The sequence below is a fragment of the Benincasa hispida genome, chromosome 11, assembly GCF_009727055.1.
Source record: "Benincasa hispida cultivar B227 chromosome 11, ASM972705v1, whole genome shotgun sequence".
Classification (NCBI taxonomy): Eukaryota; Viridiplantae; Streptophyta; class Magnoliopsida; order Cucurbitales; family Cucurbitaceae; genus Benincasa; species Benincasa hispida.
In genome coordinates this window covers 71,359,050-71,379,141 of record NC_052359.1, presented here as the reverse complement: position 1 = coordinate 71,379,141, position 20,092 = coordinate 71,359,050, and the positions used below count along the sequence as shown (strand labels likewise).

Genomic DNA, 20,092 nt, shown 5'->3' with positions numbered 1-20,092 from the left:
AAGTATAACATTTTGAAACTTAGAGGCAAAATGGAAACTAAATCTAAAACCTAGAGGACCAAGTATATATTTTTCCTGAAAGTTTTCTATTAGCGGTCTTGGACAAGTGTGTCTAGGCAAATCTGCAAGACAACTCACACCATTGTGGTGTCGAGTCGAACACACTCTGACACATAAGTTTGTACAAAAAATATTTAGTTCGGCTAAACATCAGAAATATTACTTACCCCTTAAGGTGGTAGTTAAAGACTATTTATAGAGTCTTTTGTTTAACATCCACTTGGGATATATGTCATACCCACGATGTTGGTGTACTCCTCGATGGAGCAAACTATACGTGACTAAGAACAACTCAAATATTTTCCATTTGGTGATAGGGATCAAGCTTTGATCTGATGACCCAATACTAAAGGTTTTGACATTTCTCTTAAGGATGCGTTGGCTCCTATACATACCCTAATGGTACCTTAGGATTGACTTTAGCTGAGGTAACCTCAACATATGTGATATGGAGTTAATAATCTTTTTTTTCAGATAAAAACAACAATAGAACTAATTTTTTTTATTGAATTTTATGAGTTTTGGAAATGTGATTCAATAATTAATTTATCTCTTAGTAAATTTTCATTTTGTGCGAAAACTTTATTTCATCGAAATTAAGGTATTTATGAATTAACTTAAATTGAAAGGAGGGCCAAAATTTCAAAACTTATGTAAGTTTATGGTCGAAATTGATATCTACAAGTTTAAGATATTTTTTTTAAAAAAAATAGATGGAAAAAAAATCAACTAACCCTAAATTCTTACCCTTAACTTTTAGTTTCTTGTGTTAATTTTCTGCAAAGACATTATAAACAATCCATCCCATTGAAATATTTATTAATCATGTTAATATATTATTTTTAGTCTGTAAATTTGATCCATGAAAGTTAGCTTTTAAGTTAGTGGCACAAATGATTTATTTTTATCATAGATTCATAGGTAATATTACAATCTTTGAAACAACAGTGAGATTTTTCTAGATAAATGAGTATTTTATATAATATAGTTAAATAAATTTAGGTTAAAAATATTTTTGGTCCTTGACCTTTTTGTGAAAGTAACAATTTAGTCCTTAGACTTTAGTTTGTAATGATTTAGTTTATGTACTTTCAATCTGTAACAACTTAGTCTCTGAATTTAATATTAATAGTTTAGTTTTTCTACTTTCAAATTTGTAACAATTTAATCTTTAATGTAAAAAGAATTCATAAAAAAATTCAAATTTGTAACAATTTAATCCTTAATGTAAAAAGAATTCATAAAAAATTGATGTCAATTTTTATTATTTTATGATGTAGATTTTGTATTTAATAAGAATATTGAGTAGGGGTGTTCAAAAAACCCGATGACCTGAAAAAACCGACCAACCCAACCCATGTGATTTAGGTTGGGTTATCAACTCATTTGGATTGGGTTGGTTCAAATAAATGAAAATTTTATGGATTAGATTGGTTCATGGGTTTATCTAATATAACTCGAACCAACCTGAGTTTATTATTAATTTTAAAATATATTTTTTGTTACTTATAACATAATTATTTATACATATATTGATTTTAATTTTATTTAATTTCAATATTTTTTTTAATAATTTATTTTTCAACAACTCTTAAAAATAGTTTATTTGCATTTTAGAAAGAAAACTTGCCCTATATAAATTGGAGTTGAGTAGTTAATCTTAATTTAATATATGAAAATAATTAAATTAGATTTTTACATATTTATGTTTTGCTTCTTTTTATAACAAAATTTTAAATAAATGACCCGATTAACCATAAAATATTTAGGTTGGATTGGGTTTATTTTTTAATAAAGATTATTTGGGCAATCCAAACAATTGAGTCGGGTCTTTCAACCTAACCCAATCCATGAACATCCCATATCAATTAGCTTATCGATTTATTTAGGTAAGAAAATTTATTAAATATTTACACTAATTTGTACCATGAAAATTAAAATTGTTACAAATTTAAAATTATAAAAATTAAATTATTACTGTCACGAAATTAAAATTAAAGACAAAATTTTTAAAATTTTTAGAAACCAACGTTGAGGACTAAATTGTTAATTTGAAAGATTTAATTAAAAGGAATCTCGCCTGGAGGGTAGACAGCGGCACAGCGCCTTGTGCATATTGGCCTCAATTTAGGGAAGCCGAAAATTGTTGCAGCGTATGTGTCCGAGCTTCCAAAACTCCCAAGCTATGGCGGAATCAACTTTCAGGCAAACCAATGAACCTGATGATGAAGAAGAAGACTACATGGGCGATCTCTCTAAGTTGCTTCCTCCAGAAGATACGAGCTCTTCGAAATCCATGTCCAAAAAGGTAACCATCGATGGCTTTGCTTAGTTCTTCTGCTAATTATTGAGTTGTCGAACGGATTTCTGCCTCATTTAATCTAAATTCTAGGGTTAGATACTCTATTTATTTTAATTTTTCCTAGGGCTTAAAGGGAAACTTGATTACAGGTTCCTGCTACTAAAACCCCTGCTGTTCAATCATCGAATAAGAAGCTCAAAACCTTCAATTGGCAAGAACAGCGCAAATGGGATAGAGAACGGAAGCAACTCGAAGAGGATGAACAGACATTGGCCAGAATAGAGGCTCCGATTCCACAATCGAACATTGGATTTAAATTGTTGAAGCAAATGGGGTACACTCCTGGCGCAGCTTTAGGCAAGGAGGGATCCGGACTGGCAGAGCCTGTGGGGCTTGAGATTCGACGGTCACGAGCTGGAATTGGCAGGCAAGATCCGATTAAGGAGAAGGTGAAGCAAGAAGAGATTAGAGCTGAGAAAAAGAGGAGCCATCAGGAGGCCTTGATGGAGGAATTTGGGTCTCGACAGAAGTTGCAATGGCGAAGTCGAAGAATTGTGATCAATTACAACAGGGCGAAGGCAGCACTTGATCAGTTGGAGAATAAGGAAGTTGTGGAGCCAGAGAAGGACAATGAGGAGGAAGGAGAACAAGAAGAAGAAGAGGAAGAGATTATAACAGAAGAGGTACAGTTCTATTCGGCAAATTTTACCATTCTCCACCCACCTGTAGTTTCAAATAAAGCTTCTCTATTTTCTATGATATTTGTAGGCCTAAAAGTGAGGATAATTGATCTTTCATAGTTTGAAATTGATTAGCATTCTGAAGCTAGAGTTAGTTAACATCATATTACCCTATAATGGACCGTTGGCTTGCATAGTTTGACATTGATATGAGGTATAGAGAGGGATGTTTGGTCTCTCTGTCAAGCTCTATGTTTCTCTCTAGGCCTTGGTGGCAAAATTCTTCTGTAAGTATACGTTAGGTCTTGTTAGGTCTTATTGTTCTTGGTTGGAGTCCCTTTCTTTAATGGGGCTTCTTTTTTGTTGGCTTGTTTTTGGATGTCATTGTATTCCCTCATATCCTGTAAACTCTAAAAAATATTACCCTATCTAAAGTACGAGAAGACAAATTTAGTAGCCTGTGGAGAGTTGCACATTTAGCATGAATTAAGCTGCAGTGTCTTGGGGAAGGCAGGCCTATCAAACCATGGTATATTTTTTTAAATAGGTTTACAGGGTACTTCATTGCCAAATGCTCCAATCAATTGAATGCCTTTCGTGATTTTCATTTCTTGGATCTTATTTCTAGACCGTCCGTGGTGGATGCTCATAAAGAAACATCAAGCAAGAAAAATTATTTCTATAGGATGAAAATCTTAGTAGGAATGAACCAATCTTATTTAGGTCCCATTTGATAACTATTTGGTTTTTGGCATTTAATTTTTTATTTTTTATTTTTGAAAATTTAACTTATAAGTTATAAACACTACTTCCACCTTATTTGTTTTGTTATCTACATTTTGGGACTATTTTCATAAACAAAGTCAAATTTTGAAAACTGAGAAAACAAGTTGTTAAAAACTTGGTTTTATTTTCGGAATTTGGTTAATAATAAAAATATATAGTTCGAAAGGATGAAAACAATGGTAAATAGTTGTAAAAAAATAGCCACAATTTTCAAAAATCAAATAGTTATCTGATGATTTGTAACAATTTTTACGGCTGGGAGACTTGAGAGCCTCCCACCACTCTTCTCCACATAGAATGAATGACCAAGTAATTGCCCAAAAAAAAAGAACCGTCCTCTCACAACTAATTTGCTAAACAGCCCTCCACAGACTTGGCCATCTAAATAGCCTAATACCAAAGAGGCCCACACACGTTACTTATTTCCCCTAACACGGGTTCCTTGACCTTCACATGTTTTCCACTTCTACACCTTAGTAACTTTAGAACTCAAAATATACAACCTATATAACAAATGACATGTTGTTTAAATAAGCATGATACCATAAAACTTTAAGGGGGTGTTTGGGGTGTCAAATTGGGTTATGAAGCTTGGAGTTCATATGTTGGAGTTAGGAAGTCTATGTTTAGGGTGTAGAGTTGTGAAGATGGAGTTTCTCGATAAGTGTGTAAACTTCAATCGTGAACACTATCGAATTCAGTGGAGTTGAGTTATTTAACACCGATTTATGTAGTTGGCGACACCCCTTTAAGTTTTATCATTTATGTGTATTCAATATCTTTTATGATGAGGCTCTTTTTCTAGACCTAATGGCCTGCCTGTTAGGCCGTTACACATTATTCTCGCACTATTTTACTCGAATGAGTTTGCTTGGGAATTGGAATAAAATAGTTTTGTGATGGATGCAGGATTTGGAGAATATTTTGATGAAATTGAGAGAAGAACATCGATATTGCCTTTTCTGCGGATACCAGGTGAGTGTATTACACCAATCTTTAAAGAGAATTGTTCAAGTTTGAGGCACTTTACTTACCCTAATATCATTCGGCTGCTGATGCCAGTACGACTCAGTGGATTCCCTCCTATCTAACTGCCCTGGAATAAGTGAAGATGATCACTGAACTAACTTCCTTTTGCTCCATACGCTTTGCCGGAGATGGATTTTTTGGAAGTCGGTCCAATGGAAGAACCACCATAAAATAAAGGACACAGCGCAAAATTTCCTAAGGTCCTCTGTTGTTGAACGAGTCTCCCTTTCATATCTAGGGTTGCGTCATGTGCTTTAGTATGCCTTTTTTGTCAATGTTCTCAACACAAACGATATAGTCTCTCAGAAAGAAATCCAATCTGAAGATGCTGTTCAGAAATCGGAATAGCAATTGTTCACTTTTGGAATGATTTATCCTTGTCAATGGACAACCAGATATAGAACAAGTTTGTTCAGATTGAGGCATAGAAGTAGGAGTTCACAACAGCGAGTCGGCTTTATACAATCATACTTGGGCCAAGATCCCTCATACTGTGTCCTTTTGAGTGCAAAATACGAGAGAATTTGAACGGTAATGTTGAATTCCTACCTGGCAGCGGCTTGCACAAATTTGACGGTTAAAATGCTGTGACGTATATGTTGAATACTCTTCCAGAGAACATCTTCATTTATTTAAATTTAGTGGCTTGTTAATCTTCTTGCCATATTTTGAATTTAACAATCCTCCCTGCCTTTATCATAGAAATGTGATGCTTTATGCATTGTACTACTTGAGTTTGTTTTAAGAAGAATGATATGGAAATTTTGTACCAATTTTATCTTTTTTTAAGTTAGTTTGTATTGTGTTTTTAACGAGGACAATAAGCAGATACAAAGATGTACTATTTCCAAATGTTCGACTTGTCAATTAGAAGATATATTTTAACCAATTGGTTTGTAAATTGCAATCATATACTTCATAAAAGCTCGCAAAATGATTATGTGGCATTTGCTCTCACCCTTGAATAAGTCCAAGCAACTCAAACTTGAGACACCAGTAGCACAACTAATCTATCAAGTTGGGAAGATGTTTTGGAAATAATTGAAAAGTATTTCAGAATATTTTTTGTAGACTTAAACATGAAAGACAAACAAAAGCTTAATTAGCATTACAACCAAAAATAGACATGATTGATAACTAGTCTTACTCCATAGTACATTTTGAGGCATATTCAATGTGTCAGCTCTACATGTTGCAAGTAGAGAAGAGCCCTACACTTATAAAAAGGAAACTAAACTAAACTAGCATGCACATTAAAAGACAATGAAAGTATCTTAAAAAGGGATTAACATGGACAGAACTAAAATGGTCTTTTTGTAGCTAGCAGCTAGCAGTTGATAAATAGAGACTAAACAAAATAGCTCCAGCAGTTCCAGAATAAACATTCAACGGTAAAGTAAAGGTTTCAAGCCTTGCTGATGTATGTCTTAACACATAAATAGACAGATTTGTTAAACCCAACAAGATGGAAATGCCATAGACAATGACTTCGACTTCAACGTATCGAGCCAATTATTCAAAGCCTAAAAGAGGAGTGAGTTCATTGGGGACTTAAGAGGTACAACACTTCAAAGTGACCAATGTAGATGCTGGGTCGAGTCGAAAGCACCTGAATGCCCGAGTTCCATGTATGGCCTCCTACCTTGATGAGGAAACTGGACATCACCAGAGAAAGAACCGGTGAGAGTCTGTGAAATTTGATTGAGACCCAGATCAGATGTCAGGTCCAGGGAGCTACTAGCAGGAGCTTCATTCCCCTTGAAACCCCACGACATGGTCGGAAAATGATTGGCAGCACCATGAGCTGTTGTTTGAGCCACAAGTGCACCTTCAGCATTCAACAAGGCATTTACCTCGACAGCCGTTGTTCGGTTTCTGGAGCCCCATGTTTGGTTTGACAGAAGAGAGAGAGCACAGGATGAGTCAGTAACTCCATTGATGCATTCTCCAGAAGGATTCCCAGGACCAGAACAACTGGTTCCACCTGCAGAAACTGGCAGGAGAAGTTCAGATGGATTGTTCTGAGAGTTGCTCTGCCAGGGATGTGGGATGTATTTCCCCATGGAAGTCATGCTTTGATTTCCAGGTACCCGTTCAGATGTTTTCGTACCCGATGACCATACATCTTTTCCTGTTAGCTTTGGATATGCACTGAAATCCATTAGAAAGCTTCCAACTCGATTGTTGTTTTCTATCATTACAAGCAGCAAACAAATGGTTAGTCTGTGCACAAAGCTTGAGTTAATAAAAAAATTTGGTAGGTGAAGCTGAAAGGATGGTGATGGCAATGTCTAACCAAAGATAGATGAAGAGAAGCGGCCATAACGAGTGGATAATAGTGACCCAGGTGGAGGCTTTCTACGTCGCTCGTTATGACCAGCCAGACGTCTGCGACAACTACGTTTTCCTTGATCAAATTCAGGAAGCTGATGAAATCTAGCAAAAACCAAGTCAGCAATCAGTTTCGGTAAATTACTTGAGAAGAAAAACATAACACATCAGATATACTAAAATTTCAGATTCTAAGTAATATCAGAGACGAGGGGAAATTTTGATAAAGATAATAAAGACCATAGAGAAAAATTATCCAGACCATTAGGTGATTAGCCTCCAAGGAGCTGTTCTTGATACATATTTAAAAAATATGGAATAAAAATGTTAAAAAATAAATAAATAAGAAAATAGCTACCAAAAGCTGGCTTTTGTGGTTCACCAGTTCTTCGGATAACCCTCTAACCCCACAAGAAAAAGAAACCGCACACTGTAGTCAGGTTGAATTCACCCAAGCTTTGAATTTCATAATTTTTATTTATGTATTGGAACTCTTTAACTATAATTGTGGCTTTGCTTCATCAATTTGATTCAATATTGAGATTAAAATGATTGAGTGATCTGGTATTTCTTGAGCTTATTTGGTAGACTCACATCCTCTCCTCTCCCATATATAGTTATATTGTATCGCTTCCTTCTTCCATCTACCACTACTCACGTATTTCACGTCCTTACTTGAACAAGATCTGTTTTATTGCTTGTACAACCATATCCTTCATTTATAACGAGTCAGAAACCAAAATCTGGTGGATGAACAACTACTCATCCTACATCACTTCTTTCAGTAAGAAACTATTTTCATTGAAAAAGTGAATTCAAAGAGGGGAGGAATGCCAAACCCTGAGCCACAACAGATTCCAAAAAGCTCCTCCAAATGACGTAAAGATCCAAGATCTCATCCTACCAAAGTCACTTGTCCACTTCTAAAGATAGATCTTTTATTACTCCATTTGGTTCTCATTATTAAGGAAGAATGCTCCAATTAGTTGTGCCAATTGATCCCTTAATAGTACTGAATACTCCTTGTAATCTAGCATTATTCGTACATTATTAGCATATGAAAACAAAAATATAGGGCCTTAATCTTGTGCTTCTGATAGTCCATTTAAATACAAGGTTGGTCTTGTGCTTTTGATCTCATTGTAGCTAACCTCTTCTCTCTCCTCAATGATTTGTCTAAATACATCCTCAATCATTCGTTCAAATAAAAGGCTGGAGTTCTTTGGCTTAGCTTCATTCTTTTCTGTGGTGTACTAGGATAGAAAGAAATTATCTTTTATGGACAGTGTTCTTTTTGTTACAGCGTTGGCTTAGTAAATCCTCTTGTAATTACTTATCGCAGATACTTTGACTAATTGGAGGTCTTTCTTTTAACCTCTCTTAAATGTGGGGCTGCTTTTACGTCCCCTTTCTTTTGTATATTTCATTGATTAATTGAAATATCGTGCTTTCTATAATAATAATAATTTTTTTTAAAAAAGGATTACATTTCATTGTGATGGATCTTATTTGAATATAAGTGTTTTTTCTTCTTTAATAAGAAATAAGATTGCATAAAACGAAGAAAGGTACAAAGCCTACGCCAGAGTGTGATCGAATTAAAAAAGTGTCAACGATTAGAAGTCCAAAAAGAGGTAATAAAGAATAAACTATACCCAACCCAATTCATGGGTCATCCATCCCTTTGAATAACCTCCAATTTCTTTCGAATCAAACTACTCGGAAAGAAGCTCTAATACCATTAGCCCATAAAATCTTACCTTTATCCTTAAACTAGGGTCTGGAAAGAAAGAGATGGTCTTGTTGAATTATTGATATAATTAAATTTACCATAACTCATTAGCTCAAGTTTTCGGGTTAATTGGTGATCTAACATTGATTTCTACATGTTGGGCATCCTATATATTTTCAAGCCCACAAGTGAGAGAAGTGTCGAAGTATTGATGTAATCAAATTTATCAAAACTCATCGACTTACAATTTTGGATTGATTGGTGATTTGACAGGACTAAGTATGATTCAAGAATGTCAAGAACCAGCCAAATAGGTTAGTAGCCTCGGTGGTTTGGAGGGGCTCAATTACTAGTCACTAGTGGTCCAAGGTTCAAGTATGAAGCTAGCCATTTTTTTGTCATGTAACGCTAGAGTTGGGATCACATTTGAAGAAAAGGGATCCTGGGGATATGAAAGTATGACTAAGAAAGATTTGAAAGAATTGAAAGTTACCACCCATAACAACAAGAAGCACCTTTCTTTTCAGTGGCTCAATCATAGGAAGCAAGTGAGTGAGGACAAAGTATATTGAAATGACCCATGTTGATCTGTGGGGGTAATCTTCACTCTTAGAAGCAATTCAAGATAAGCAAGGATGATGTTGTTAGAACAGAAGGGATGCAAGGGGATATCAGGGCTATCACATGCCGAATCCAAATTCCAAATCATGATCTAAATCCTGGGCCAGGGGTGTTACATTTCATCTGTCACCAACTTTGTAAAATCTGAGAGTCCTAATAGGATTTTTCATAAGGATGCAATTAAAAGAAAATTAGGGATATTATAAGGGTATATTGGTACTAAGGAATGTTGTTTTGGGGTTTGGTTATAAAGCTAGGTATAGAAAAAGATATTTTCTCTTATTTACTTGAGTGATTGAGAAAGATTCAATATATACAAGAGGATTATCAATTAGTGTGCATTAAGCTAATCTATACTTATAAGGAAAAAATAAAATTATAAGATATAAGGAAATAATCTAAATTAATTCTCTAATTTACAGTTGTATAATTAGCTTGACTACACTCCCCCTCAAGCTGAATGGTATATGCAAGTCATTCCAAGCTTGGAAATTAGTCCACCAAGGTTTGTTCGATGCAAAGCCTTAGTTAATACGTCGGCGACTTGTTGGGACGACACATATCTCAAGTTGATAGTATTTGTCTCAATCTTTTCATTGATAAAGTGACGATCTATCTCGACATGCTTCATTCTATCATGATGTATTGGAGTTTTTGCAATGGCTATGGCAGATTGATTATCGCACAGTACTTCTATAGTACCTTCAGTCTGAATTCGAAGTTCAGTGAGAAGGCATTTTAGCCAAATTACTTCACAAATTTCATATGCTAATGATCGAAATTTAGCTTCAGCACTACTCGAGCCACAACTTGTTGTTTCTTGTTGCGCCAGGTTACTAAGTTTCCCCATACGTAGGAGCAATATCTCGACATTGACTTACGATCAATAGGGGATCCAATCCAATCTACATCAGTGTAAATTTCTAGTGATCTAGTCATGGTTTTTCTGAACGTAAGGCCTTTTCCAGGATCGCATTTGAGATATTTCAATATTCTATACACAATTTCTATATGTTTCTTAGAAGGTTTGTTTAGAAATTGACTTACCACGCTAACTGCAAAGCTAATATCTGGTCAGATGTAAGTCAAGTATATCAATTTTCCCACCAGTCGTTGATACCTATCGCTATCAACTAATTCATCTTCGGGATTAACTCCAAGTTTTGAATTTACATCCATAGGTGTATCAGTTGGTTTGCAACCACTCATTCCAGTCTCTTTTAAAAGGTCTAAAGTGTATTTTCGTTGAGTGACAGAAATTCCTTCGCTTGATCTTACTACCTCCATCCCTAGAAAGTACCTTAAATATCTTAAGTCTTTGATCTCAAATATCTTTGACAGGAGTTGCTTCAATCGAGTTATCTCATTAGAAACATTTCCTGAAAGAATTATATCATCAACATATACTATTAATATGGTGATCTTACTTGGGGAGAAATGTTTGATGAATAGAGTATGATCAGATTGACACCGAGTATAGCTATCTTGTTTAACACAGTGGTAAACTTTTCAAACCAAGCTCGAGGTGACTGTTTCAATCCATAAAGAGACTTCTTGAGTTTACATACTTTTGCTCTAGTATATTTGTCCTCAAATCTCGGGGGTATATTCATGTACACTTTCTCTACTAGATCACCATTTAAAAATGCATTCTTTACATCAAGTTGAAATAATAGCCAATCTCAATTAGCAGCAATAGAAAGAAGTACCCGGATGGTATTTAACTTGGTGACTGGAGCAAAGGTTTCCTGATAGTCAATCCCATAAGCTTGGGTGAATCCTTTGGCCACAAGGCGAGCTTTGAATCTCCTTATATTGCCATCCGGTTTATGTTTGGTTGAAAAAATCCATTTACATCCAACTGTGCGTTTACCTAGGGGCAAATCTGTAAGAACCCATGTTTCATTTTCCTCAAGGGCTTGCAATTCCTCTAGAGTAGTTGTTTTCCATTCAGGTTTCTGTAATGCTTCTTGTATAGTTTTTAGAATTTGTACCTGATCTAGTGACGTCACACATGCTCTAAAAAGTAGTGACAAATTAGTATAAGATAAGTGGTACTGTATAGAATGTTGAGTACATGAGTGAACACTTTTTCTTAGAGCAATAGGTATGTCCATGTCATCTTCTGAAGTCTCGTGTACCATTTCAGAGACACTAGGATTTTGATTTAGATCTTGGCTTTACTGAACTTATGTAGATTGTACTTCATTTCTCTCAGGTTCCCTTGCTCTTCGTGAGTATACTTGTAGTTCAGGCTTAGAGGTAGATATAGGAATTTGCTCAGAAGAAGGCACGTGAGCATTTTCAGAAGGAATTTACTCAAAAGAAGGCACGTGATCATTTTCAAAAGATGAGATTAGAGGAAAGTCAAGCATACAGTCCCAATTTTGTGATTCAGATCAGAATGCTCCCCCTGAATCGCAGAATTGGGAAAATATGACTATTTTGCAAAAAAATGTGATATCCATGGTGTGAAAGAATTGGTGAGTTGGAGGATGATAACATTTGTAACCTTTCTTGTTTGGAGAGTACCTGAGGAAGATGCATTTTATAGATCTTGCATCCAAAAAATTTCAGTGGTAGAGGAGATACGAGGTGGGAGATAAGGTATAGTTTAAGTAGACTGTGTAACGGTGTGTCGAATTTTAGAATGCGAAAGGGCAATCAATTTATGAGATAGGTAGCCGTTAAGACAGCTTCATCCCGAAAAGTTTTTGGAACTTGAGAAGTGAGCAATATGGATCGAACTACATCAAGAAGGTGGCAATTCTTGCGTTCAACAACACAATTTTGTTGGGGTGTGTCAACACAAGAACTTTGGTGAATTATACCATGAGATTGAAGACAGGGACCAAGAGTAGAGTTGAAAAAACCATGAGCATTGTCAATTTTAAGGACTTTGTTATCGATTTGAAACTGGGTTTGAATCATTTTATGAAAGACTGTGAATAGTTGGCTAGTCTCAGATTTATCTTTCATGAGAAATTTCCAACTTAAACGTGTGTGATCATCAACAAAAAGAAGAAACCGACGTGCCCCATTGATATTTTTTACTTTTGAAGGTCCCCAAATGTCCCCATGGATGAGAGAGAACGGTCGAGATGAGCAGTAAGTATGAAGTGAAAAATGAGCACGTGTATGTTTGGAGAGTTGGCAAATTTCATATTGGAAAAACTGACTTTTTTTTATTGAGAAATAAACTTGGAAACAGATGCTTGAGGTAGACAAAGTTGGGATGACCAAAACGATAGTACATCATAACAAGACTCTCTTTATTTAAAGACTCAGAAACATACGCAAACTGATTATTAGATTGAACTGCAAGTTTACTACATTCTGTTGTTGGTGGGGAACTCATTCCTTTGAGAAGATACAATCTGGCACATAATTCAGCATTGCCAATCATCTTCCCCGATCCCAGGTCTTGAAAAATACAAGAGTTGGCAATGAATTTAGTTTCACAATTCAAGCCCTTATTCAACTTACTCACATATAACAAATCATACTCCAATTGTGGTACAAATAATACTGCCAATCCTAGTTACTTTGGCAGGTGTACCATCAGCAATTCGAAGGGAAAGTTTTCCCGTATGGAGAGAAAAAGATGAAAATAAAGATCCATCACCTGTCATATGATCTGATGCTCCAGAATCCACTATCCATTCAGATGGAAGGGTTTGAGTATGGAGAGCACGGGGCTTTTGATTACCTTGTAGTTGCCCAGTCTCAGAACCACTTACTGAAGGTTGATCTGTTTTATTCAGCAATTGATGAAGCATGTCCAACAGATCTTTCGTCAGTGGTTATTGGTTTGAAGTTTCAGAGACAACAGCATTGGCCCTAGTTTCGCAGTCTAATCTTGCGGCATTTGGATTCCAATTTGTAGGTTTTCCATGTAATTTCCAGCAAGTGTCTTTGGTATATCCCAATTTATGACAATGGTCGCACCATAGTCGTCCTTTGCCTTGTTGACTATCACCTCGAGCAACAAGAGCAAGTGGATTAGGATCTTGCTGGAAAATAAGAGCAGATCCACTTGGAGTAAGAGGATGCTCAGTTGGGCCCATCATTACTTGCTTTCGACTCTCTTCTCTCGAACTTCAGAAAAAAATTCTCAAAGACTAGGTAATGGCTTAGTACCGAGGATTCAATCACGAGCTTCATCCAGAGATTTATTAAGACCCATAGGGAACTTGAAAATCCTTTTTATCCCCATAATTTTTCGAAAGAGAATACCATCAGTAGAACATTTTCATTCATGATTTTCGAATAAATCCAATTGCTGCCAATAGCGAGATGAAGTGGTGTAATAAGTTGTAACTGATAAGTCACCTTGTTTGAGATCTTGAAGAGTGATCTCAATCTGGAAAAGTTCAACAGTGTTCTCTTGATTTGAGAAAGTGTATCGAGCAGCATCCCAAATTTCTTTGGCGGTTGAACATAGGAGAAAATTCTCTCTGATTTCAGTAGTCATGGAGTTGATTAACCAACTCATAACTTGATTGTTTTCAGCCCTCCATATGCGAAACATTGGATCTTCGGATTTAGGTGAAGTTGCCTTACCCATGGTATAGCCTTCTCGTCCACGACCATATATAAACATCATCACAGATTGGGACCATTGAAGATAATTAGGGCCTTTGAGTTTGTGACATGTTATTTGAGTATTGTTGTTCTCGGTGAAGCTGGTAACTTGAAGTTCTTCCCTTGTCATTAGTTTAAAATCTTTATTAGTTTAAAATCGGCGGTGGCACCGGAGTTGAGGTACAGATCTGAAGCGTAGGAATCGGCCCAGATCTGGAGGATGAAGGTCGCGCGAAGGCTGCTACGGTGTGGGCTTCAACCTTGTAGGGATGGTCATTTCGTGCGAGGATGAACAGGGATGGTGAGGATGAAGGGCAACAGTGATAGGTGATGCACGACTGTGATGCAAACGGTCCGATTGTGATCTGTGATGCAAACAGCGTGAATCGGATTGAACAGCACGAGCGGACCAGTTTCGGATTGATCTAAATGACAAAGGGCTGACGAAAAAATTGGTCGACGGCGAAATTGATTTGGAAGACGGTTGGTTAGGTTAGAACCTTGGCTCTAATACCATGAAGCTAGGTATAGAAAAAAATATTTTCTCTTATTTACTTGAGTGATTGAGAAAGACTCAATATATACAAGAGGATTATCAATTAGTGTGCTGAAATTAAGCTAATCTACACTCATAAAGAAAAAATAAAATTACAAGCTAAAAGGAAATAATCTAAATTAATTCTCTAATTTACAATTGCATAATTAGATTGATTTCCTACATTTAGCTTGATTTCCTACGGGTTATATAGAGAGAGAGTAGAAAATGAGAAATTTAGGCAATTGGTGAGTGAATGAGGAGTTAGGCCTTAGTGATATATTAAGAGAGGAGTGTTCATATACCTCAAATTACTTGGTTTATCTTATAGCTCATTACGTTATATTCTCTCTCTCCATAAATTATGAGATGCCTAAATTCTTCCAATTTCCATCAAATTATCGATCCCCAAAACACAATATCTAAACAAGTTATTATGAAGCCCTTAAACTACTTCAAAAAATTTGAAATATTGAACAAGTTCAATCGNCCCCAAGAAAACTTATCAAGAAAGTTTTCAACAAAACCAGAATCCAGAAAGTTAGCCTACTAAGGCAATCAGGTACTTGAACAAAAAGGGGAGAGGGTTTACTGTAGTGAGGCATGACTCTCGAAGTTTGATTTTGCCCCAGGTTTTTTGTTACGTGATAGAAAAGTTGACACCAGGAATTCATTTCGTTAAAATTAAACCAAAATATATAGCTAAGAGACTCTACAGATGCATTATGGACTTTTAGCTTTACTATGGAAGCATTGAGAAGTTGATAAGAGATTTGTTAGGAAAGAGATGGATTCCAATAGAGGATCTCACCTAGTTAACTGGAATTAAACTAATTGTGCGGTCTAAGTTTGGGAAACATAGCTAACAGAAAGAAAGGCTTATTGCTCAAATGACCCAGGAAGAAAATTCTTTGAAGCATCAAGTTCAAGGAGAGGTCAATATACATGGAAAGGAGCACAAAGGTTAAGCTTCAACGACTACAACTCCAAGCACTTAAAGAAAAGCACTGATGAGTTCACAACTCTTAAATTCTTTTCATCACCCTAATACTTTTCTTCTTCATTTTCTAACACATCGGTATTCGTCTCTAAGCATTTGTCTCCTGTTCCTTCTTATCATTCTGTTTCTTAGCAACCTAATATATTTGGAACTTTACAACTGGAAACAACCATGAACACAAAAGACTTTTACGAAGTAATACTATTTAATCATATATACTATATGTGTATATGAGTCCCTAAGTCTATCTGGCTCAATGCTTTGTGCCCAGGCACCAACGAACGTTTTTCAATTTTTACCACAGGCATCGGTATCACTTAAAAACATCATACAAATTACTACACCTAACCTATCAACACAGCCCTAGAGATAATTTTTTCCTTCAACCGGTCTTAAGAAAATAATTTCAGAACAATTATGTTTACCTAAGGAATATCAGATTCAAAATCCCACATCCACTACGTTTTTCTTCGTGAAACAGACCCCTTGTCTCTATCACAAATGAAGTTTAATAGAGACAGACTAGAGGTCCAGAGGGACACCACTGCCATCGGCAGAAGAATATTATCAAAACCCTTTTGACTTTGATGTATCTCGCTGAAGTCCAACTCCAAAGGGTATTTGTTCCTTTCCTCTGTTTTTATATTGACCAAGAGGAAGGAAGTTTGGTAACCTCCTTGGCCTTTAGGGGATTGAGTAGAATATCAAGTTCACTTGCTTCTATTGTATTAATATTCCTATCATACAACTGTTTGTAAAACAATAAGAATAAATTAAAATATTCGTTTCCAACGTCCTAAAGGAGGCTGCAACAAAAACATGTATGGTTTTCTGGATAATGAGAATTTCAAAAAGTTAAAGGGGGAAAAGCAAAACAGGCAGTTGCACAAAAAAGAATAAACAGAATGATGAGGGGTAGGCCATTGTATTGAGTCTACTGACTGGCATCCCCGCTCCAGATTTGATATCAAGCTAAAGGTGGATTTGACAATATCCCATTAGAACATAGCTAAAGACATCAAAAACAGATATATTAGTCTTGGATGCTATTTGGCTCCATAACCTTTTCTGTAGGGTCTGCTTGGTTCAAAAACAAGAATTTGGATGTTGTAAAAAAAATTAAAATATTTGAAAGAAAGAAAGAAAATCATTGTGGTTGGCCCCACCCAAACCCCTAGAATTCTAATTACAAGAAGATAAACCTTGTCAATATAGAAGAGAAACGAAACCAACTATAAACACATAAAGCACTCTGCATTCAACCCCATGCTACAGCTCCAAATTAATATGCATCTACAGATTCGACCAAAATGGTACAAGGAACAAGATGAATCTAAGCTTATAGCAAAAACGAAACTCAAAATAGGACAGAAACAAATAGAAATGACAAAAAAAAAAAAAAACAGTGAAACGAATCCTTCAGTCATATTTACTAGAGAGAAATCTAATCACCACTCATAAGACTCGAAAGGAAGTACAAAATATTTTATAAATTAAACCCACCAACTAACAGATCACAGGAAAACCAAAGGGATGGTTCCAGCATATACTAAAAGGATACCCAACAACCATAAGCAAAAAAAATCACAGACCACCAATAAGAACAGATGAAAAAGAAGATTTTGTAAAACCAAGAGTGAGAGAAACCAGCTGACCTGCTACACTGTTGGCAAAACCTTTGCTCGAGACCAGCAACAATGACCTTAGGGGATTTGGAGTGCATAGTACAAACTTTGTGTCTGGAATAGTAAGCCTTAGCATCACTTAGATCTACTCTACAGCCTTCAACCTGGCACCTAGGGGGCTGAGCTGCCTGAACAACTCCTCCCCTAGGTTTCTTGGTTGGTGTTGATGCAATTATAGCTGAAGATGAGAAAGATCCCCCACCTGATTTGGGAAGTTCTCCAATACCCACATCTTCAAAGTAAATTTTCTGTCCAAATTTGAGACCATTGAGTGATTCAGCTGATGAATTTGGTGGTGAGGAATTTGAAGACCCACCAGACTCAGTCAAAGTGCTGCAATCCATTTCCATCAGAAAGAAAAAAGAACAGAAACCCCTCTAAATCTCTTCCATTAAGGTTCTAAGAAAGAGGGGTCGTCATTATGAGTCTCTCTTGTAAGAAAAAGAAAGGGAAAGCAAAAGATAGGGACAGAAAGACAAACACAGAGGTAGAGAGAAAGGGAAAGAGAGAACAGAGAAGAAAAAGGGGAGAGAGTGAAATGGGGTTAAAAGGTTGAATGGGAAAAGAAAGGTGAGAGAAGAAAGAAATGGTGGAAATGGCAGTGATGTGGGGACAGCAAAAAGTAGAGAGACCAGAAAATGGGCCATTGCCAGCCAAGGAGGGTTTTTTTTTTCTTTCCTCCTTTTTTTTACCCCTTTTTTTCTTCTTGGGTATTGTATGGTATTGCCACACTTGCAACTTTTCTCAGCCTCTGCCAAAAATAATGGAAGAAGGAGAAAGAAAAGGCTAAAATCTGAGAAAGAGATTTTGAACTCATCATGGGTTTGTGTTGCTCTGTCACCTGATGGCCTGAATTTCTTTGCCAAACCAAAGCCTTTCTCTTTCTAGTTTGTGTTGTATTTTGTAACCAAACATCATTGTGGAAAAAACTTCTCTTTCAATCTCTCTTCCTTGTCTCTTGATTTTTCCTTCTACTTTCTAATTTCAACTTACCTTTTCTTTAAATATTCTTTGAGTTTGTTGGGGGTGTCTCTAACTCAAATTCATCTTTTTTAATTGTTTTTAAATTGTTGGGTAAAAGAACTTGAATTGAAGTTTAAGTTTTGTCTTAAGGTTTTAGTATGGAACATTTAGTTCTCTTCTTGCACAATGCACAAATTTTTAGTTAGTTTTAAAAATTTTCGGCCTGTACTTAAACTATCGTTTGAAGTCAAAATTCAATTAGTTAACTTGATTGAAAACGTAACTGATAAAGACATTGAGACCGTTTGAAACAAGGAGTTAGTTATTATAGTTTTAGGTTATTGTAGTTGGATTATAATAGTTTGTGTTTGGAGTATAGATTGTTTTAGTTTTGATTATAATAGTTTGTGTTTGGAGTGTAGATTATAATAGTTTTAATTATAATAATATATGTTTAAGGTGTAAGTTATTTTAGTTTGAGAAGTAAATAGTAAACACAATAGTAAATAATAAAAAATATATATAAATGTAAAATAGTAAAAACTGTAACGAATAATAAATGCTATAGCAAATAGAAATTTTGAGATAGTATTGACTGTAGCTAATTGAAAAATACAAAATAATATTTACTGTAGCAAGAGATGGTTCTTATCATCTTAGAATAGTTTTTGTCCCAAACACACTAATTATATCTTATATTAGTATGTTAGATGTTCAAACTTTCATACCTATATATATCGTTGAACCAAACTAAAAATGACATGCTAATTGCATTATTTAAAAGATGCATGATGGGAGTTGTTTTGAAAGTTAAGGAAGCTGGAAAAAAAAAGTTGAAATTGAATTTTAGTTTGATAACTATTTTTTATTATTATTATTATTATTTTGAAATTATACTTACTAACAAATCTTATAACAATCAACAATAGTTTTCAAGATTTTTTTTTTTTTTTAGAATTTGGTTAAAAAAAATATATTTTTTCTTATGGAATTTGAACATCATTGGAACAGAAATGGTTAGAAAAGAAACTCAACTTTGAACCTAATAACTTTATTTAAAATTTTTAAATGGTAATAATTAAATTGTCCTAAATTTAGTGATTTATTAAATTATTTAAAATAAATGGACTAAATAGCAACTATTTTGAAAGTTTAAAGCCTACTAAAATTTCGATTGAACGCACAACTTTTATAGAAACTATTTTGAAGGTTTAGTTATATATATATATGCAACTTAATTTATACAAAATCACTCTTCAAAGGTTTATAACTTTAGAAAGAATTATTGAATTCGTTCCAAACACAAAGACGGTTAATTTGAGCCGAACTTAAGAAGTTGGTTATACACGTTTTGGTAGTTGAATATGTTCATATGGGTGATATACACTCATTGTTTTATTAGGGAGAAGACAACTTTTTAAAATATTAACATTTTAAATGTGGGATTGGATGAGGATTTTGCTTCTTTAACAAGTTGGAGAAAATTTTAGATAAAATAGTTTCTAATAAATAATTATTTGAAGATTTTTAAAAAATGTTCTTCTAATTTTTTTAAAAGTTAAACTCTACTTTCATTCCTATGACAATTATTTTGTATCATACAAAATTAGTATTAAATGATAATTGTCAAAGTAAGTTTAGTTTAGTGGTAGTAATATGCACTTCGATCTAGAAAAAATTATAATTTATTTTTATTTTTCAATTTACTTATCTTGAATTATGAACTGGTTTCAATTAATACTGAGCAAACTTTTTGTTTTATATTTTGAAATTAAAACAACGTT

General features: G+C 34.9%; 2 protein-coding genes across 2 annotated transcripts; one reads left to right on the top strand and one right to left on the bottom strand.

Annotated features, from left to right (window-relative positions):
• The first annotated feature begins 2,138 nt into the window (after positions 1-2,138).
• Positions 2,139-5,646, top strand: LOC120089735 (G patch domain-containing protein 11). Its single transcript, XM_039047109.1, has 4 exons — positions 2,139-2,368; positions 2,512-3,045; positions 4,738-4,803; positions 4,891-5,646. Exons 1-4 carry the CDS (start codon positions 2,216-2,218, stop codon positions 4,948-4,950), a joined length of 813 nt encoding a protein of 270 aa, XP_038903037.1. The 5' UTR covers positions 2,139-2,215; the 3' UTR covers positions 4,951-5,646.
• A 504-nt stretch (positions 5,647-6,150) lies between these two features.
• LOC120091592 (squamosa promoter-binding-like protein 17) lies at positions 6,151-17,894 on the bottom strand. Its single transcript, XM_039049690.1, has 3 exons — positions 17,316-17,894; positions 7,154-7,293; positions 6,151-7,048 (listed from the first exon to the last, which is right to left on the bottom strand). The coding sequence occupies exons 1-3, from the start codon at positions 17,693-17,695 to the stop codon at positions 6,426-6,428; spliced, it is 1,143 nt and encodes a 380-aa protein (XP_038905618.1). The 5' UTR covers positions 17,696-17,894; the 3' UTR covers positions 6,151-6,425.
• Between the last annotated feature and the right edge of the window lie 2,198 nt (positions 17,895-20,092).

Excerpts from the sequence above, each read along its gene's own strand:
- LOC120089735 (XM_039047109.1), top strand. The coding sequence starts at position 2,216 with ATGTGTCCGAGCTTCCAAAACTCCCAAGCTATGGCGGAATCAACTTTC. Across the intron at positions 3,046-4,737 it reads AAGAGATTATAACAGAAGAG|GATTTGGAGAATATTTTGAT; the intron begins GTACAGTTCTAT and ends TGATGGATGCAG. Across the intron at positions 4,804-4,890 it reads GCCTTTTCTGCGGATACCAG|TACGACTCAGTGGATTCCCT; the intron begins GTGAGTGTATTA and ends TGCTGATGCCAG.
- LOC120091592 (XM_039049690.1), bottom strand. The coding sequence starts at position 17,695 with ATGGAAATGGATTGCAGCACTTTGACTGAGTCTGGTGGGTCTTCAAAT. Across the intron at positions 7,294-17,315 it reads TTTTGCCAACAGTGTAGCAG|ATTTCATCAGCTTCCTGAAT; the intron begins GTCAGCTGGTTT and ends GGTTTTTGCTAG. Across the intron at positions 7,049-7,153 it reads CTTCTCTTCATCTATCTTTG|AAAACAACAATCGAGTTGGA; the intron begins GTTAGACATTGC and ends TTGTAATGATAG.